The 21,493-nt window shown below is 38.9% G+C and overlaps 1 protein-coding gene across 4 annotated transcripts in view; it reads right to left on the bottom strand.

Annotated features, from left to right (window-relative positions):
- Positions 1-2,937: 2,937 nt before the first annotated feature.
- The window catches only part of TLN2 (talin 2), a 142,731-nt gene continuing 124,175 nt past the window's right edge, over positions 2,938-21,493 (bottom strand). For all 4 annotated transcript variants that reach the window (XM_068204210.1, XM_068204208.1, XM_068204209.1 and 1 more), the window contains 8 exons: positions 20,633-20,740; positions 17,294-17,399; positions 15,553-15,677; positions 8,787-8,912; positions 6,985-7,047; positions 6,708-6,890; positions 4,432-4,557; positions 2,938-3,468 (listed from right to left, as the gene is read on the bottom strand). In XM_068204210.1, the coding sequence (XP_068060311.1) occupies positions 3,340-3,468; positions 4,432-4,557; positions 6,708-6,890; positions 6,985-7,047; positions 8,787-8,912; positions 15,553-15,677; positions 17,294-17,399; positions 20,633-20,740 (966 nt within the window). In that variant the 3' untranslated portion in view covers positions 2,938-3,339. The remainder of the gene's footprint in view (positions 3,469-4,431; positions 4,558-6,707; positions 6,891-6,984; positions 7,048-8,786; positions 8,913-15,552; positions 15,678-17,293; positions 17,400-20,632; positions 20,741-21,493) is intronic.

Genomic DNA, 21,493 nt, shown 5'->3' with positions numbered 1-21,493 from the left:
CTCCTAAAGGGGAGAAAACCCAAAACCCAAGAGGTTACAAAATATGTAGGGATGATAAATGCCATACTCCTGGGCTGAATATCTTATCAGTTTGATAAGGGCTGATGAAAAACAAAAATGCACTCATGATCTCAACATATTTAGGCTGAGGAGGTTTCTAGATTTATATACTCCTCCCTTCATTAGCAATTAAGTAATGAACATGGAGAAAATCAAAGGGAAAGAGACATATGAAAAGAAGTCTGGAATTCAATTTTTGTTTCAGAACTTTCCTAACTTTAGAGGCTTCTGAAGTATAAATGTTTAGTCAAATGATAAAATACTCAATTTTTTGAACAGTTGGGGAAATAACATTAGACTATTTGTACACAAAGAACTTTGAGGCATTTTGTTTTTAATTTGCATACAATTCTCAGAGTGAATTCCACATGAAGAAGGGTGAGATACAGCAGAGCTTATTCATCATTTCACAAGTTAACAGAACAAAGTAAACATCTGTCCTTCTTATTAATTAGCATCTACCCCTTACTCCAACTTGTCACTTCCTGCTGCAAGTTCCCATGCCAAAGAAATAAATGGATGGACTAGTTCCAAACTCCACAGATGTTCACATGTGAACTTCAGTGATACTGCAAATTATAACAGCAAGAAAAAAGTTGAAAGACTTTGGATGACCTTATATTCTCTTAATGGTTCACAAATGAAGACCCAAAATTCTTAGTAAAAAAATACTTCAGTTGTCCAGCTCAGCTATTCACCTGACTGTGGTTCCTCTATGGAACACCCAGCTAAGGAAAAAATACTTTCTGTCATGTAAGAGGGGGCACTAAATCAGAAACAGAGAAGTCTCAAAGTAGCTGTGCTAAATTGGGCTTCCCAAACAATTTTCTCTGGAGCACAATTTGAACATGCTCTTACCTTCTACATACTGATAAAGTTTTCTAGCTATGTAATTTCCATACATAGCTGCATTTGACAAGTTTTTTTTTGGCTTATATCAAACTGGCAAATACCATCCTTACTGAAGTATATTACATCAGTATTATCCCTACAATAAAATAGTGGCATGGTGTTAAAGACAGCATCATCTTTCTTCATGCTTTAATGAGATCAAATAACAGTTAAAGGTAAGTTGAAAGGGAAGCAGTAGCAAATCTGTCTTGCAGATCTTTCTGAAAGAGATCAGAAAGTGAAGCTATCCAGGTAAGAAAAGAAAAAGGTACAAGCTGCAAAGGAGTTGGACCCACCAACAGCAGCAACCATCACTAAAGCAGTCTTTATTTAGGTCTTACAGCAATGAACACCAGTTTAGCCTTCTGCCCAAAGACTTAGAGGAAGCCTTTTCCTTGGTGTAGGATTCCAGACTGTGACACTGTTCACAGTGAGTTAACGAAAACCCAAATTGCGTTAAGTGGCAAATGAGAGAACTTGGAATTGCACATCTCTGATAATACAGGGTTTGCATTTGCACACAAGCCTACGCATCAATGCCAGTGATTCCATTTGGGTACACCAGGATTTTCTCCTCATGACTGGGGATTCTCCAGCAACTCTACTAAGTCTGAAATATGTCAGTATCAGAGAAGAGACAATAAAATATTTATTCATATTCAATATTTATTAATTCTTTAGCAGATTTTTGCTATATATTTAGTACTAGTGTAACAAAATTCCTGATAATTCTGTCTCATGCAGGTAACTTAAATGAGGAGTTAGCACTATCTAAACTGATGAACCTACTATTAGGGGGTTGCTGGGGAGTCTACAAGACAGGTATTTTCTGCAGCAACAACAACTAGGTGGGTATGCACAGAACACAAGTCAGGCTCAGCTGAACGTACCTGGCTGGGTCTAAGGACAGCACAGTCTTCAGAAGGACTGGAGGGGCAACATCCTTTGACCTAAACAGACTTGCCATTATTGTTTAGAAGGGCTTGAGTGGAGTTGGAGACATGTTGGAAACTATTGTTAGGAGAGATAGTGTTTCTGTAGTTGTTCAAATTGTTTAGCTTTTGCTACTTAAAGTTGCTGTGATTGGTGTTCTCTTTTTGACACAGTAAAATATCTTATTCTACCCAAATTGCTATTGTTTAGGTCACAACAGAGATACTGAGAGCATACTGTACCTTTCTGCACAAAGATTGCTGATAGACTGCTGCTTTTCCTTCTCTGCAATTCCTTGGTGAACACTTTTTCATCAATAGCAACTATGAAAACAAACTCTCTAGAGTCCAAATTTTTAAAAAATATATTACAGGAAAAATTGTAAATCTACTTGTAAATCACTTACTCTTTTCTCCTACAATTCCCACAGGTTTCAAAACATTATAATTATAAATGTAATTATTAAAATAATAACAAGAGTTGTGATAGTCTTTTGTTGTACTGGGCATTTCCTTTTTTAACTGAGATACATTCTAACAGAAATACCACAGTACGAACCAGATAATTTCAATTAAAAAACAAAATGCAAACTATTCAGTCCAATGTTAGAGCATGTGTATGTGTGTATAATACTGTAAAAGTAGTCACACATTAGAGGTATATAATTGAAAGAGCATTTTCTTTCATGAACCTGCTATTATTGAGGCAGTGACAAGGTTTCCATTTCTTTGTTTTTTGAGCTCTTTAAAGAATGGCTATTGCCACATTATGTAAACCTAAATACTGTACAAGCAGAAGCTTGTTGGTATCAGGTAAGGAATAATACTAGTAGTGCAAACAGCTGCAGAGACAATTCCTCCAGTTTTGGGGTGAACCAGCTATATAACACTGAAAGAGGATAGGCTTCTTCTTCAAACCCACACTCGTGCGTGTTTCTCCACTCAGCCATACATCCTTCTTCATCTTGGTCTTCTTTTTACAAGGGTACTTGGGGGACAACCACCAGCTCATGTGATATTTATCATATGAAAGATTTCTTGACTCTTTTCCTACTTAATATTACCAATGTTTTAGAACAAGTCAAGGAACGATAAATACCTCAAGCATCAGGAAAGTGACAATAATACTGACTTAGTATCTTTAGTAAAAAGTGAAACATTCTCTCCTGAGATTTAAATCAAGGGAGCAACAGGAATGATGTACCTAACACTGTACCATTATTTGATCATCATGCACCTCAGCTGAGCAGATGGGAAAGAACAAGTGTTCATTGCCCTCTGCTCATCCAAAGGTATGACAGGCAGTTTATTTAGCTAAGTGCTTGGCATATCAGTATGCTGTCAGAGCAGTTCTCAATGTGCTGTCCCCCTTTAGCTTATTTCTTTAAAAGAAAAAAAGAGAAAAAAAAAAGGAAACAAACAAATAAAAGGAAGAAAAATCTCAGCAGGTTAACGGTTAACCCTCATCTTCTCTCAGCTCTGTGGGTAGAAATTTGTATTGCTGTTGGCGGATCTGAGCCAGTTTTTTCCTTGCCTCTTCCAGTTCTCTCTCCTTCTTCAGCATTTCTTCTTGGGCTGCAATAATCTAGAAAACAGAAGCAGCAGGGAATACTGTCTGTAAAATAATACTTCTTTCCCTGTGACACCACAGTTACAGCTGGCCCGTATGAGCATTCTCCAGAGAAGCACCAAATTTCAATGACTTCATCAGGAATTGCTCAAATTTTTCCAGTTGCCAGGACTAGGCCATCAAGAAAAGTATTGTATTTCCACTTGGAAAAAATAAAAAAAAGAATCTACCACCATAGCTTTACTATGTATCCATTATGAATTTTACAGCTCTGCATTCTCCCAACATTCAGCAGGGCAGGGTTTAGAGCATGCAGAATAAGCACCATGTCTTAACATAATGTCTGAGTGACATTAAAATGGAACATTCCTTATTGCAGATATCCACAGTATTTGCCTGCATCTCAGAATGCCAAAGAAAAAATGACAGCAGTACAGACATGCAGAAATAATCAAGTGCAGTATATTTTAGGTTGCAAGTGCAGTATATGATGTACTTCATTCATTATAAGGAATCTAGAAATTGGTACCTCAGAGCCTTAAAATCTACTTTTAAATATTGTTATTATTTCCCAATAATTATTATGGTCACAGTAACAAAACATCATTGGTTTTTATCTCTCATTCTCTATTTCTTTGCTTAAATGTATGCAAAATCACTGTTTCATTAAGATTTGGGAACATTTAAAGTACATAAGAGAATTCTGAGAAGATCCATTCATTTAATCAGAACAGAACTAAAAGCTATTGCACAGTGGTGATTGCTATTACAGCAAATGCTCAGTGGAGGAGTGCAATACCACATAGGACACCACTGTGCTCTTATGTCAGGGGTTCCATGATAATGAGACATCAAGTAATTTATCACAGATTTCTCAATAGATTTGTCCAGCCTGCAGTGCAGCAGATGGACATTGTAACACTGCTCATTTCTGTGATGGTTTTTCCCCTGCTTTATTTTTGGAGTGATTGTACCAACCTGAGCGATGCCACCCACAAACTTTGTTTTGACCACAACATCATCATCCTCTGCTTTTCCAAATGCTGCTTTTTGGGCTGCCCTGACAAGATTGTCTGATGCACGCTTGACAGCATTTCCTGCAGCCTTTAAGAAAGATAAGACATTTATTAATAAGGAAAATACATAAATAACATGGATTTGTGTGAACATCTAAACAAACATCTTTGATTGACTGCACAGGAGAGGTATGGGGTTTTTACCCCCAGTGAAAAGCAAATTAATCTTTGAAAATCAGTGGTACAGAGAGAATAAAATTCCTTTGTTTATGAAGCTGAAAGCTGGAGAAGTCAAAAAGGAGATTTTTTTTTTCCCTACAGTTTGAAATAAAGCAGTGGAGGAAATTACAAGTTATATTATGCTGATCATACTTTTTTTTGGAGAAAGTAGAACAGAAACTAAAAGCTAGTGTATAAAGATATTATAAAACAATTAAGTTTTTAAATTAATGGACTTAAATCAGGGCAAGTTAGCTACTTACATAGCCATGGCTATCTCACATTTAAACTTTCATTTCCTAAGAATTCTCAGATTTCTAAAGAGAAACAGTAAAATATTTGTAATATATAAATTTTGTTGTCTGAACTGGATACTGCCAGCAGCCCAAAACAGCCTGCTCCAACATGCTAGAGACACACTGGCAGTAGGAAGCCACAGCTTCCAACCTTCCATCCTTCCTAGGAAGGACCAGCTCTGAGCCTGTCCCCCTGCCTTTCCCCAGTCCTATCCCATATTTCCAGCTGCATTCACTTTCAAGTCTTCCTCACTGAAATGACCCAAGGATAAATTATTTGAAATTTGCTCTGCTCAGTCTGGAGTTCATCCAGAAAGAATGGAAACATTTCCAATTGCTTCATTAAGTTTTGGAAGATTCTGTACAGTGCATTCCAAATTTATATTCATGGGAAATACAGTTCAAATTGGGGTATGAAGGAAAAAACCAAGACTCTCAAAAGTCCTGAATCCAACCTATTGAGAAAAGCTATGTAAAACATTTCTGCTGGGGGCAAAGCCAGCTGAAAAGTCTCAGTAGTTTTGGCATGTCCACCAGTAAAAATATTTAGTAGACATCAACTCATTGTTTTTGCTATGATAAAGGACATGATTTCCAAGTGCAAACTGTTCTTCCTTTCATTATTCATTCTGGGACTATAATGAAACTTGGTAAAATGGCAAAGTTCTATTTCAGTCCATGCTTGGGCTTGTTTCCTTTTCACATTCCCTTCCCATTTCTCACATTCGATGTCTATTAAATAATATTTGCCCACAATGACTGAGAACCCCAAATCTCCTGTCAGAGCTGAGAGAAGTCTCTAGTAGTTGATTTTTTTCCTGTTTCTCTTGTTTGTTCTGCACTTACATTCCTTCAGACCCATCTTGGCACCTAGATATTACAGAGCAAATTGCACTATTCCAGTTACTGCCACCTTCCCCACACCTCTTTGGCAATGTCAATCTGGATTCACTATAAAGCACTAAAACCATCTCAGCCCTATAACTGCCCTTTGACATACCACTGCTTTCTGTAGAAACAAATTGATTTTCCACACATTCATGTATTTTTTTTCCCTCCTAAATATTTAAAAAAATTTTCTACTTTGAAAAAATTATGCCATCAGTTCCTCATGCTCAGATACTTGGTCATATGTATTTCTGTTGAATTTGATTCTGCTTAGCCATGCATGAACTGTTGCACTGAGTGTCCATTAGTAGCAGCTGTGCAAGTACAAGAAAAAGGGGTATTTTCACTCTTCACCAAAGGTGGTCTTAAAAAAAGCAGCTGAAATGGTTGTATGTTCCAGGCTGAGCCTGCAGGGCATGATGTCAGAGAAGGCTGTAGTAATTTTAAAAATTACCATCCTCAAATGAAACTTCTAGAGACTTTAGATTTTACCCATCAAAACACAGTGCTAATTCAGCAGCAGTTCAGAGAAGCTCAACATTTAATGGATGTGTTACATAAAAGGGAACCAGTTTTATGTAGAGAAGCTCACTCAGACTTCAGTTGAGATGTTGCATTAGATTTTCCTCTTATTTTTGTCTAACAATGATTCTCCATTTTAGAAATGATCCATCTACAATTGCTGTCTCTTGACTCCTAGAAACAAAGGGAGTCTGACCACGATCCAGGCTAGCACTTAGGGAAGTACTTAGTTGAACACATGCATAATCTTGGAGTGCTGAAACAGTGTTTAAATAGCACTGCCACGGGTTTTCAGTAATTAAAACACAAGTACCTGTAGCCTCCTCATGGCTTCAGAGTCATGATCAGCCTTCACTTTGCAAGCCACAAGCAACTGTGCTGTAGAAGCTGCAACTTGTTTGGCAGATGAGATGAGTTTCTCCTCACTAGCATGGCCTTGAACCGAGGCATTTGCTGCTTCACAGAGATTGCTGGTTGCAGCTGCTACCATTCGGGCCTAGAAGGCAGTAAAAAAAAGTCACTGTGTATTGTCACACGATATTATTTCTTCAGAGAACGTGCCAGCTTTCTCAAGAGAAGTAATTACTCACAGCAGAAATAAGTCCCTGAGACCACTGTCCATCATCAGCTGCATTTGCGGGGATTGCTCCAACCTGAAAAAACAGTTCAGAGATAGCTTACAAAAAAACAGAAAATACAATTGCTCTATCTCTGAATTAGACAAGCAGTAATCCATGAAAAAAGGAAACACCTGTACCTGTGACTCTGCCCAGCACATTCAAGAGCAGAAAATCCAACTGGAAGTCAGTTGTCAGAGTAACTGTGTTCCAGCACGCTTCTGCCTGCTCAGGATATGTCCAACTTAGTATACTGCTTCAGCTGATGCATTCTTGGAACACACAGAAGTAATTACCAAAATAACCAGCAATTAGCAGACTACTGGTGGTTGAAGCCACAGCCGAAGCAACAGCTGAAGCAGCAGTTCCTTAAGTCCCAGGCTTTAAAATAAGTTACTTCTCTCTCCATAATACATTTGAATGTACATTATTCTTTCATTTCTTCTGATTTGAGCACTGTGGGAAGGTAGAGATCAGAAAGCTTCACAGAGAAGCCCCCTAAGTGCCTTCATGCCTAACAATGGCAGTTTAGGAGAGCAGCCCACTTTTCTGCAGGGCTTTTCCACTGAAGTGCTCATGGCATCAGCAGTACCAGCAACAATTTGGAGACAGTTTTCTTCCCATATTAGATGAAAGCAGTGAAACTCTAGAGTTGGTTGCCAGACCTACAGCCCCAGCTGCCTGGGTCTGGGTGGCTTTGGGAGAGAAGCTGAAAGATGTGAAATGTAAACATGGTCCAGAAACTTGTGTTTTAAAAGAAATGGAAACAGGCATTTGAGCATAATGAGAATTCCAGAGAATTAAATCATTAAGTGCAGCATCAACATAAACAGAAGATATGTTCTCTCATAGCTATGGTGACACTTGTATGTAACAAAAAAAAAAAATCAGTTATACAAAAAAAACCCACTAGGTCCCTGAAGTATTTAGGTTTCAAGTTTTTCTTGCCTCATCATCCCCTGAACAGGTATTTTTAAGCAGACCACAGATGAAGTGCTTGCTGGTCCTGTTAGAAACAAAAGCATAAGCTTCCCAGAACCCAGGCTGAAGCAGACAGCATAGCCTGATTGTGGGATCCATGACAGAGCCTGCTCTGAGTTAAGAATCAGCTGAAAATGGAAACCATAACTGTACAACAACAATGGTCCTACAATAAATTGTTCTCACAGGCAACATACCTGGTTGATGTTTAGATTTTATCTTTCAGAGTATACTGCCTGTGAAAAATAGTGATGGATATGAAATGATTTAAAAAATCTCAGTTCCGATTACACCAAAAGGTGTTGTAAACACTCCTTCCATTGATTCCAACAATAACTACAAGCAGAGCCATTAAATGTCCTGAATTTTCATGCAGGCCTGTGTCCTCATTGAATCAAAAGGTACTGAGGGCACAATTACTGAGGCCTTTTGCTGTTCTGGTCCAGAGCACTATTCTACATGGTGACATTTGGGTTTGGATCCCCAAGCTGTTGTGTGGGACTCTGCGTTACCAGCTTGAATCACAGATCTTCATGAAGTGAAAAACCTCCACAGTAAAACTCCCCACAACTGAATAATTTGAAGAGCCACACACTTGATTATACCTGTGAGGTTTAAATAAATGTAACTTTGGAATTATTTAAACAGAACCAGGTCTGGACCATGTATTGTGATGAGCTGTGAACAATTTACATTTTCATTAGTCATTCCCAAGTTTCTTACTGTTTTTAACAGAACCATTAGGAAACTAGATTCAGTTTCAATGCTTTCCCCCACTATTGCTGTTTACCCACCTTTCCCTGAGCCACCAGTTCCCTCTGGGCTGCTGAAGCTGACTTCACAAGGGCACTGGTAGCAGCTGCAATGGATTTAGCTGCTTCCAGGATCTGTTCTTCAAAATCCAGAGTCTCATCTGCTTGCTATAACCAAGAAAGAACAATGTTACACATTCACCTGAAAGCAATTATACTTTCAAGACTGAGGACATACACAAAGACAAGAAGATTCTGGAACACATCAGTAAAGTCAGTAAGACCTATAACATCATTTCTGTAGAGGAGTTTTGTGTGGACTAAAGCTGAGAGTCAACATAAAGTATTAGCTTGCCCTTGTGCCTGCTCACACTGAAACAGAGCATCACACAAGATACTTAAACAAAGCCATCAGCTTTTGAATGCGTTCCCCCTGCTGGAGCTAGTCTAAACTACATTCAGAAAAGTGCAGATCTGAAAAGAAATTCTTGGTTTTCCTATCAAGATTATCTCTATAGTGCCATAATAGTGGCTTCCGAGATTGCTAAACTAAGGAAAGCATTTCCTAAATACTTAAAGACTTAAGGCATTGAAAAAGAACAATGATAAATATGTGTTGTCTCATTCACCTGTAGTAAGGAATATAAGGTAGATATCAAGCAACAGCATGGATTTAACAGCTTTCGGTAAGAGCTGTCATTGCACAGAAAGCAGCTTTGTGCAGCAGTCCAGTTCAGTGATCTTGGAGACAGGATGTTCCAAAGGTCTGTCTGGAACACTTCAGTCATCAAAGGATGTCCTTCAACAAGCATGTGCAAAACCTCCTAATGAGGTTTCTTACTATTTAAAATGCAAATTTATTGTTCTATAAAAACTTTCCTGACTTTCAAATAATTTGAACAAATATTGAAAACATTTGTCCATCTAAGCATGCTTACTAGCTTCTGAACTGTTAACAAAATTAGATAGAGATGAACAGTAATTTTAAACAGAACCAGGCCTGGGCCTAGTTTTTTATATAGATATTCCAACAGAATATATTTTGTCTGTGATTCAATCACAAGCCTCCTGTAATCCAAGGCTGTATGACAAGCAGGGCTAGTGGCTACAGTTTCAGGACATCCTATTTTTGAGAGACAAGGCTTTTGAAATACAGGTTTATTCTAACTACAGCCACAATGTTCTTGTGTCACACAACTAACTTTAGAAACACCAGCCAAGGTGGGCCAAAAAATTGGGCACTTCATTTGTAAGTCTAGGCACACCCATCTAAATTTAAGTCAGGTTTAGTTCTCCTGTTACTGCAGTTTGATGAAATAGTCAATTATAAAATAATAAAGGATAATGGTAAGTAATTACAAAATGACCCATCACACAGCACTCAGTCCTACAGCACTTCACATAACTGTCACATAACTAAAAGTCCAGGAGATGAAACAATAGCATCCACAGACACCAGAAAAACTGAATCATCTGAAAAATCAAAACAGATGTGTAGATAAAGATGTTTGGCACTTCAAAGTTTTTCTTTTATTTTTCTTTTTTAGGAAAAGCCATCTAATCCATGGAAGAATATTTGTCTTGCCTTGCTATTAGGCTATTCCCATCAACTAAAGTATATGTCCCTGTAATAAAAGAAACTGCTTTGAAAAGTGAGCAAGTCATGTTCCACATAAAATTTTGGCAGTGCTTGCAATGCCACATCATGACCATTTTTATACCAAAGTACAATCACATTGGCCCTCTACAGCCTCAAGTCTTATTTATGAAACTCTTATTTCAATTACGACATTGCCAGCGTGATTAAATGGAATCCAGTAGAGTCCGTCAGAATTACTGTCCTTATTAAAACAGATGCCTTATTGACTTCAATATGACTAAAGACTGAAACAGAAGTATCAACAAAAATACCACTGACAGTAAACTCAGCAGACTCACTGTACTTTTAAAAGACTGTTATTGCACTTTCACTTTTGTCCAAGACTTCTTGCTATCAAGTTTTTAAATTCTTATTTCCAACACAATATAGTTTATGTCCATTACTCTTTATATGTCAGCACTGTCAGGAATTCAAACTTAAACAAGTCAGAACTTCAATACCTGCTTACTTATTACAAAGGAGGTGTCAGTCTTTGTTGACGTTTAATAAAATGTTTATGGCCATAGTCTGATCTATTGGACAGCTCTGTATGTGCTCAGATGGAATCCAATTTGTGAAAAAACAGCCACCAAAAATATGCTGAACAAAAGCAGTTGTTTAAACTCAGTTCAGGGTAGTGAGTGGACTAAATCTTTCATACAAGTCCTAAGCAAAAATTACTGCTTTTCAAAGAGAATGCCAAGAAATCAAAGCTCGCATTATCAAGAGTGCCATTGTACAATGGCTGGATTAACTTCCACTGTGGAAAACAGACAGCTAAACCTTAGTATCTCATCTGGTAACAGATTTTTTCTCCCCTGTTCACCAAATCACTTTCTTTCCAATTTTACTGAAATCTGGGACTTGGGAGATCAAGCCATATGTCAGGTTTCTCAAACTTCCAAGTCTTGCATTCTCTGACATCTCTCAACTTCTTTTACTTCTGGAAAAAAAAAAACCAAAAAACTCTTGGCAGTTGATCCCTTCTGTGAAGAATTTGTTTTTGTAACAGCCTTACATAGCACTCAAACTGTTGAATGCCTGTTGGCTTTTCATCTTTTGTAACAAATCCTTCTTTTCCAGTCCTTCTCTGTGGTTTTCCCTTCACCATTCTCAGGTGTGACACACATCTAAGGGCTGGATATTCAGTGGAGGAGGCACAACACTCAGCCAGCACTGTGCTCTTGCCAGTGCTCTACCAAGAGCATTCCTCAGCAATAAGGATAGGAAGCAGCACAAGACAGAGCACAGCAAAATGCCTTACAAGAAAAGTAAATACTTCACCATTCCCATTGTTAAAAGAGTGTGTCTCCTGGACTGTCTTAAGTTTACACTCATAAACAGTACCCTCACAACGTGCCAGTTCACAGCCTTCATGAATAAAGTTGAGAGCAATGATGTGATACAAGGCAGAAAATCTCACATTATGAGATTTTAGAGCAGGTTTCTTTAGAAAACCAGATATATGACAAAAGTGATTAACTTCACCTTCCTCAAGCAGCCCCCATGAACACCAGCATCTCATCTTCCTCAAGCCTGAACTAATACCCTGTTATTAACCATGTACAGCTATAAATGGATTGGAAAATTAAGTCACCAGAAAATTAAGTCACCAGAACATTAGGCTCACTACAAAGTCTTTAGAATGGAATATCCTTAAAATGTTGATTATGCCTTTGAAATCAAAACAAAAAAGATACGGTTTTGTACTGTATTTTAACCATTTTTCTACAGCATCTCCATGATTAGGGGTAGCATAAATAAAGTCAGGGTTAATAGGAAAACAAATGAGCTCCCAATCTCATTGCAAAACAATAGCAAAAATTACAAAAGTCAAACCATTTTATTTTCAAGCACCTCTAATCTACTTTATAATGAGCAAACCAATATGAGTAAGTTGCTGCACTGAGCCATGGAAATCACAATAAGCATTTCAGTGAAAGTCAGTTCTTGGCACAGCTGCTGCTCACGGTCACAAAGAGCCCTACACAACTTTGAAATCTCTCCAATAGCAACTCTACTGATAAAGGAGCACTCCATGTGTGTATTTTATCCCAGATTAGATTAGGAGTCTACAGGACGTCTTCTAAACCTGCTTGTGAGTGTCTGTACTCCTTCATATTGCCTTCTACTATGTTAAAACCCCCGGAGACAGGGCAGGACACTGTAGGAATATGTTTGATATATAGTTGGATTAAATAACAACCTAATATATCAAACATATCACACAGAGTCCTGCAGAAAAAGGCATCCAGGTTTGATTCATCTTGGGTTAAAAAAACAAAGGACCGACTGCTGAAAGCTACCAGCAGGGAACTCTTAATGACTACAAGATACCCGTGTCTGGAGGCAAGAGGCCTGCACAGAAGCATGAAGAGCAGACAGAACAGGATAAGGACAGCAATGCTCTCTCCTGTTGTACCTCATCTACCATACCTTTTTACTTAAGTGGTTTTTGCCCAGTATAAGCATGAAGATTTTATTAGACAAAATAGTTTTCTTCTTCTGAAAATTACTCGTTTTGGGGGTTATTATTTTACAGGAAGTAGCGTATTTACATAACAGAAGGAATGTGTGTTTGCATTGCAATACGACTGACTCTCCAAATGGAAAGTAGAAAAAATAAGAGTCCACATTCAGGAAAAATAATTGTGCTTCAAGGAAACATGACAGCCAACTCCTGCTTAATAAACCATAAAGATCTCCTTGTGTCTCAGATCATTTCCCACCTTGAACACTACAAGGAGAATACTGAACATGTTTTGTGTTACAGACAGTAGTAACACCAGCTGCTCAGGAGAGTCCTCGAAGTTCTTCCAAGATATGAGCTCAGAAGACATACAGATATTTATGGGGTGTCCATGGGGCTGTGGACTAGTGGACTAAGCATTTTGGGAGAACATTTACTTGCAGCCAAACAACCAGGATTTAAAGCAAACAAAATAAGCATTGTGCAATGAAGCACGGGCAGCAGTTAGCAGGACCGTGTCTCATTAGAAATTGTTCTCTGGGATAAGATGATTCCCAGTAGCAGAAAATGAAGATGTTGCATGCTATTTGTGTCAGTTTAAGACCTCAAGAGGGGTATGATAGGTGCAAAAATATGAAGAGGAAACAAGGAAAATAACAAATAAAAACAATCTAAAAGTTCAACAAAAATTAAGATGGTGGAACAAATGAGAAGAAGCCCTACATTCAATGACTGGGGTTTTTTTAGAGGTAAAATACAAACTGGAACATAAAGATCAAAATTTCAAGCTTAAATCAAATTACTCCCATTCCCTGCACCAATAAAAAAACTTCACAAAAAAACAGAGAAACAGCCACCATTTAGTGGTTGATCAACCACATCATTTAGTAAAGATGAAGATGATGGATTTCCTGCAGGTAAACCTTCTAAAATTACCAACTGAGGACTCCTCTGCAAGTTCACTTGATGAGGATTGCTGCTAACCGAAGTAGGATATTGTCTAGATAGTGTGTTCCATTGTAGAAAATAACTCCTATTCCTGCATTTCACAGACTGAGCACAAGACAATTAACCCTTACCTAGTCTAAGTATTTCTACTGCAGCACCCTGTGTGTTGTCAAAGTTGGGCATTAGAAAGAGCCTGTTCACCACAGGAAATCCTACTCTGGGAGGATACAAGCTGCAAGTCTGCAGCAGAAAAAGTGCTACTTGAGCCACTCTGTGATCTTGCTAGTAGCTTTTGGTGTGGATTATAATCCCTGTTGTGAAAGAGATTCAACATCTGAAAAAGATGCAAAGGCCACTGAAATCCCAAATCAAACAAACAGTTGGATGTGAATTTTAGTTCCAGAAAATGACAAACCAACCAATAAGTCACAAGCAGACTGGATTCTCAAATTAACATGTTAAATGATGAGCAGGTGTGAGAACTGTATTCACTGGGAAATTACAATGACCCTGGAGGGGCTTGGATGTTGGAAGGAAACTGCTTCATGGTTACCAGGCAACACACATGTGCTATTGTGCAGTGACTGTATAGAAGAGGTGATGGAGGACTCTTCCACTTCTCAGACTCAGCCTGTGGAATCTCATTATAAAGGACCATTTTTCTTTATAAACAAAATGGATGTACTTGTTAAAAAATGCAGACAAAGAGCATTTTTTTATGAGCTAATTTATTTCTATCACTAAACAGGGAGTGGGGGGTGGGAGGTACTCAAAGGCTGAGGCTTCCAAGAACTATTTCATCTGATGCTCCTAAATAACAAAATACTGCCCTGCACCAATACAATCATCCAACACTGAATGAATGGTCTTGAGGCTCTGCTATTTAGAAAGACTTCTCATTAGCTTTACTTTGAAAACAGATTTGCACCTACAAAGCAGCATAAAGAGGAAAATAGATACATAGTCTTTTCCTGAAATCAATTACACAGCCAAAACATTTTTCATTTTAAAGAGATGCAACATAGTAATTTCTACTAAAACCTGCCTGTTAACACCAGGCAAAAGGTAACAATTCTCTGGGATCCACCAGTTTCATATATTGCCTCTGTACCGCATGTGAAAATAGTTGGCTTAATTTTATATCTTCAGAGACACATTTGGAATGACCTGGCAGCATGCAACACTACTTGATATCATAATGAACTGTAATTGAATTTCCTTCAGGAAAATGACATTGAAGTGATCATACAACGTATCTGATTCCATACTGAAACAGCTACTCTCTAAGCATGGCACAAATGCTGGTTTTAGTCTTAGAAAATTCTGCAGGTCATTTACATTCTCTTGAATCCTAAGTGTGTTACCGCTGCTTTCTCCTGCTACACCACACAAATTCAGACATGAACAAAGGGTCTTCAAAAGAAAGCAAGTAAGAATGACTACACAGCAGTAAAATATGTTTGGAAACAGAAAGGTAAATAATCAACAGTAAAGATGCCATAACTCTTACAAGTATTTCTAACATTTGGCTCCTCTTCCTTTGCTTGCTTATGGCTGGTGCTTGACTCACTCCCTGAAAAGCACCTTTTTACCCTCTCTACCCTCAGGGGTAAGTGCCATCCAGAGCAGCAGAGCAATTGTGGCATTGAGACTCATGCAAACTTTGATTGTTTACACCATTACTATGGCCAGTAGCAAAGTGCATCCTCTGCCTTGTTAACCTCAAACAAACAATGGGGATGGACACTCACCTTGGGCTTGGCTCTTGGTTTCAGCTGCTCTAGCTTCTTTGCTGCAGCCTCAATTGATGCTGCAGCCCCTAATAGCTCTGTCTCTGCAATGACTGTTGGGTCTTCTGGATCCACCCACTCTGTTCCTGAAATTAATGGAGACAGAGACAATAACTTCAGTGTCACTGTGAGCTGCCACTCAAACAGGGGGAATTGCAATCACACCTCAAGTGTCCAATACAGAATGTACACCACAGAAAGCTGATTTTAGTGCCATAATGGCATGAAACCAGTGGCTTATGTCACAGAGAAAATTGTAAAGAAGTATTTAGGAGAATTATTCTTTCATGAAAATAACTTAATAATTGTGTAAGCAAAGAAGCTTCAAAAAGGGATCCTGTCCATAGTGGGAACAAACCAGCTGTCATTCAACTTGTGTTTATCAGAGGTCCTCTCAGATAGCTCCTACCTTGACCAATGCACCATAGGGTACATTGAGAAGTCTGCCACGGTGGTAGAGAGAACAGGCTACAGCCAACACAGTCACCCCCAGCACACTGTGCAGTCACCCCTGCACTGAGCTGGCAGTCTGCTAGCTGGCAGTGGTTGGGGATGAAGTTAGCACTGACTGAAGGAAGCACACTATCGGCTTCCTAGTGTGTGTCTAACAGTGATGAAAAGGCCAAAGCAGTTTCTATATCATATCTGAGGGGTAACTTGCTTTTGCTGTTGACTTTTTGGCATTTCTTTTTTCTCAAAGAAATTTTGTAGATCCACAAAATGAATACTTGGCTGGAAGTGGTTTCGGATTTTTGGAAGTTGTCACTGTATTATTATTTTTGATTTCCTAACACCATTCTCTGAATTACAAGATTCAGAAAGCATCCATATTCTGAATTGAGGGAAACAATGAAACAGCCAGAAGTTTATAACCTCTAAGGGCATGGTCTAAAAATAATTTCTCAGCTCAAATAGGATGAAGATGTTGTATATTAAATCCTAATACTGTCAGATAAATAGGGGAAAAAAAAGAAGGTAGCAAGTATAAATACAGTCAACCCCAAATTTGTAAAATGTAGCAGTTCCTCTTCAAAAAAAAGGCATTTCACAAAGGTTAAAACATTTACATATTGAATTTGTTAGGAGACAATTTTATTGTGTACCTATAAATAAAAATGAGGAAAGAAAATTGTGAATGGTTAAAAAACATTTTACTTCCCACAAAAAAAGCTTCTAACGTGAATAAAGACATCCTCTACAGGCAGCAAGTGAAAAAAGAAATAAGAAGTGCTTTTTTATTTTAGTGAATATAGATTAAAATGCAAAAAATCACCAGAAATTAATAAATGTGCCCAAAGATGAGAATAATATAAAGATTTTTAAAAAGCACCTAGGGAGTAGAAGTAGTCTGATATTGGCTTGCCTTGTTAGCAAATGGAAACGGAAATTTTGAAACGTAAGAGAATGCAGAAAAAGCTGAAGAATTCAATAAGGCTACTTGAACAAGGAAATAGCATAATGTAGATCACTGTTCTGTGAAAAAGAGTAACTATATTAAGAGATAAGGAGAGAAGGAGGAAAGAAAAAATGGATTCTCATATATGAAAATCGCTTATAGTTCAGATTCATTTCCAAGGATCATGTAGTGATTAACAGCAGGAAATAACTGAGGAGACCCTGCAGTGTATATCACACAGAATATCAGATCATCATCTCTGGAATAATGAGCACACCACACTGGTGTCCCAGCTTCCCAACTCACCCTTCATTGCTTCTGCTGACTGGATAAGCTCTGTGACAGCAGCTGCAACCCGCTTGGAGAAAGAGGCCAGCTGATGCTTTAGCTCTGGAGTTGCTTTTTGAAGAATCTAGAGAAAGAGAATGCACATTAGTAAGGATTCCAGAATGCTGGAAGATTCCCAAGGCACTCTAGTGAAAGATTTGTTTTGTATAGCAATTGTCTGCGAGCCCAGTGAGAGAACTGTGACTGTCAGTGAAGCACTAGGACCAAAGGCTTACACTACAATGTTGGATGCACACCAGGAAAGTGGCACTGTCTTGCACAGCTACAGGAACTGACAATGTTGTTGGAAGTTCTCAATCCTAAACCTAGGACGGAATTATCCAAAACGGAGGCACTTGTTTGAGTATCTGTGAGGAATATGCAGCTTTAGCACTCCGTTCTCAGGTATTTTAGTCATTACACTTTTGCATCCGGCTCAGTCTTTTCACAGTCTTGGAGAGAAGGTGATTTTCAAGTACTGACAGAGTGGTTCATCAGTATTTCTGAGGGACAGAATTAGAGAGTTCTGAAAGTGCCAGTCTCCTGTTCTGAAAAAATCAGCAATGGTGAACACAATGGAAATGCCAAGACTCTCAAATAGAAAGAAAACATAAACATCTCTGAAATGAATTTGCATCAAGTATTAAAACTGTGCTTCTTCAAATGAAAAACACTAAGACACTCCGAGAGTGAAGTTGAATTCTTTCACTGAACAGGACCATATGCATTTTTAATTACCATATTGTAAAGAAAAATGTTAAGTTCTGGAAATTTATGTATACTCAAAAGCTCCTTTTGAGAGAAGAGTGACAGACATAGATAGAGCTTTAAGACCAAAACAAATGGTTGAGTCATTAAAGTCAGATCCAGGTGTGCATCTTCTTAATGTTTTCAGAAACTCCCCTGCAAGCCTCTCTAGGTGCATACTGAAAACAGATTGTTTCTTTTTGCCATAGTGATGCCATATTGCAGTCAAATGCATAACCCATTTACTTTGACAAAATAAACTAAACCGTGTTATTTTCCTAACTTTGCCTAGTGAGAACTCTGCCACAAGAGGAATTCTCTCTCTCTGGAACTGCCATATCAACGTATGTGTGTCTGGCCTCCTGTCAACAAGTTTCCACAGTAATCACAAGTACACAAATCTTCAATACCTAAACAATCTGCAACACTAACAAACTATAACAACACAGTTATAACCAAAATTTATACACTGCATAAACTCTTATCATGGCAGAAATTGAGCATCTCAATGGTTATCTTCCAAATATAAGCAAAAAGGTCAAAATCAAAAATGTCAAAAAACCACACAAATGTGATCAGGACTATAACAAAGAATGCCATTTTTTATTCCAGTAACTGTGACACTAGTACTATCTGTGCTAGTGTTGACAATATTGGAACTGAAAAAATTGAGCAAATTTTAAAACTAGGCTGTAAAGAACCAAAACCAGAGTTGTTTTAAAACCAGTTAAGAACTGTCATCAGTCTCATCCCTGCAGTCATGGACAACCAAAGCTCCAGACTTCCCCTCAACTCAGCATGGATCAATACTGACCAGGATGGAGCAAATGGATATGCAGGAGGGCAGGTTGGTCTTGAACCTCACTAGTACAACTTACAAGGAGTTTTACTAAGATGTGCAGGCCATACAGCTGGAATTAGTGTGTTCCTGGCCCTACCCCTAGCTAGGTGATTAGTGGAATAGTCCTTTGAGCAAACAGGTCACTTTTGTGCCACTTGCCCAATGCAACCTCTACACAAGTTAATACACTGGCTTAAGAAATTTTAGATACTGCATCTAACAACTCTTGCACCTAAAAAGTATCATTTTCAAAGAAATACGGCTGCTGAATACCCCTTGGCACCCCTGTGTTGAGGTACCCATGCAAGCATGCCTAGCCTGACCACTGAGGGTACAACTGAACTTACTGACAGCTGTATCACAGGGTGCCAGATGGACCAATTAGAGATGGCTAATCCCACATGATCTGCATTTCTGGAGGTTATAAATTAAATGAGATTGCAGAGCTAGGGGTTCTAACCCATCAGAGTTTTCTAAGGCAGCCAACACTGAGGAAGGGGCAGGGGGTGGTACGAGGGGGCAGAACTTGCTTGTGGCTTTAGAGCACTGAATGTAAAGAGGCTTATGGTAAGAAAGGCATGTTCCATTTTATTGAAGTAACAGGCTCCTGACTTAGTAGAAAGACAGAAATAAAATGAGCAAGACTTGATTTAAGTTGTTGGTCTGTTCTGGCACTTAGTTTGAAACACATACTGCCAGCGTTCTAGAGGTCAAATCTGAAAAATTCCTCGCAGTCCTCTAAACTAAAAATGGATCACACATCCAATGCTAAATCACTTAGTGCAATACAGCTCTAAGAATTCCATTAGCAAGTTCCAATTTTTTAAAAACTGTTTTACCTGCTAGCGGCAAGCACAACTGTGACTGTACTTTTACTTTTATATATAAATGTCAGCGAGTTAATGCACATGTTCTGTTCTCAGCAGAAAAACTGATTTGGGTTTGTTATTCTACTCTGTGGCTGCAAATTCAGTTTCGGAGACTTCAATATGTCAGCTGAGAGCCACCTAAAAGAAATTGCTGGTCATCCATGAAGCTGATTGCTGATTTAAGTCTTCTCCAGAAACTTCAATATCTCAAATATTAGTTCAAACACATTTTATTGCTTCCTACAGAAGTAATAGCAACAGAAGAACAAATATTATGGGATAACTAATATACTACATGATAATTATGTATGGTCAAGCAAAGCCCACTGATAGCAGGATTCGTAAGTTTGGATTTGAGTGCAGAAGTTTTATGCAGAGCTTTGGGGGTGGCATGTCTGATGTGTTGGAGAGTTCTTTGTGAGGCAGTGCTGGCTGGGGATTTGGGGATGGCTTGGAGTAGGTGTGGCTGTGAGAGGCATGTAACAGTGCCTTCATAAAGACTGTGTAACCTCTTCGGTCCGGGGAACAGGCCTGTGCCTCATATGTCTAGTGTTTATTGTGGGCTTAAAAGAATGCTGAAATGTCTTATTTTAATTTCTTTGTCAGGGACCTTTTTTAGGTTCAGATCTGTAATGCTTCCAATCTGATCCAGAATGCAGCTCCATTTAAATACTCCAGTATTCCTTCTGTCTCACAGTTTGAGATGAAGTATTGAGTTTCCTTTAGCTTTCTCTGAAACAAAACTTCATAACTTTGTGACAAACTGATAAAAATGTGTCACTAGCAGTCACTATAGAAAGAGGGCAGGGAGATGACTGTCCTTGGAAGCAATGCAGTATATGCATGCAGATGACTCCTTACCAGGAGAACATGCTCCAGGAGTTCCAAGTATCCCAGGGTACATTCTGTTCCAAAGCGCAGGGCTCTCTCCCGAACTTCTTCACTCACATCTGGGTGATATGATGCTTGCTGAGGAGGCAAAACAACACTAGTATCCAAAATGGCTCCCACAAGAGAGAATCAGCACAGAGACATGGGGGAAAAGAGAAGGGAGGAGATTTTTTAATAGTGTGCAAATGACATTTGAGCTTAAGGGCCAGCCATTTCTGTTGTAAGCAAATGGTGCTGGAAGAGCAGCAGAGCTCCAGTTCTGTAAAGGCTCATTAATGGTGTTAGCTTGACAGAGAGATTTTACACAGCAATAGCAGTGCTGGAACCATCTGTTTAAACACAGAGAGAAGCTGCAGCAGAGTCAGGTCTTTGTAAGGATTTCCACTAAGTGTAATGTCTGGCATCTAATATAAGCCCGACTAATTAAACCATTTTATTTTTAATAAAAAGTAAAACCTGCAGCCTCTCGAAGCCTTGTACTTTCTACAATAAACTTCCAGGGAACTTTTTTATTGAGCAGAAGTACCACTTGTTGCCAAGTGGAAGTTCCCAAAACGCATAGCATTTCCTCCCACAGAACAGCTCCTTCCATTCCCGCAGCCTCTTATCTCGCGTTGAGATGGGGATTATCTCACGGCTCCTTCCAGCAAACCGCAACATCCCGAGGCAGGGCGGGCGCTGGTCTCTGGGCTCCCTCTGCAGGGAAGCTCGGGATGAGCAGAGCACCGAAACGGCCCGCAGGAGCCAGCTCCCCCTCCTCATCCCGCCAACACCCTGGCTGAGGGGATGGAGATGGGAGGAACAGGACTGATTTTCCTCATCTTCAGCATA

This window comes from Anomalospiza imberbis, chromosome 13 (assembly GCF_031753505.1).
Source record: "Anomalospiza imberbis isolate Cuckoo-Finch-1a 21T00152 chromosome 13, ASM3175350v1, whole genome shotgun sequence".
Classification (NCBI taxonomy): domain Eukaryota; kingdom Metazoa; phylum Chordata; class Aves; order Passeriformes; family Viduidae; genus Anomalospiza; species Anomalospiza imberbis.
The sequence above is the reverse complement of the archived record's forward strand: the minus strand, read 5'-3'. Positions and strand labels throughout refer to the sequence as shown.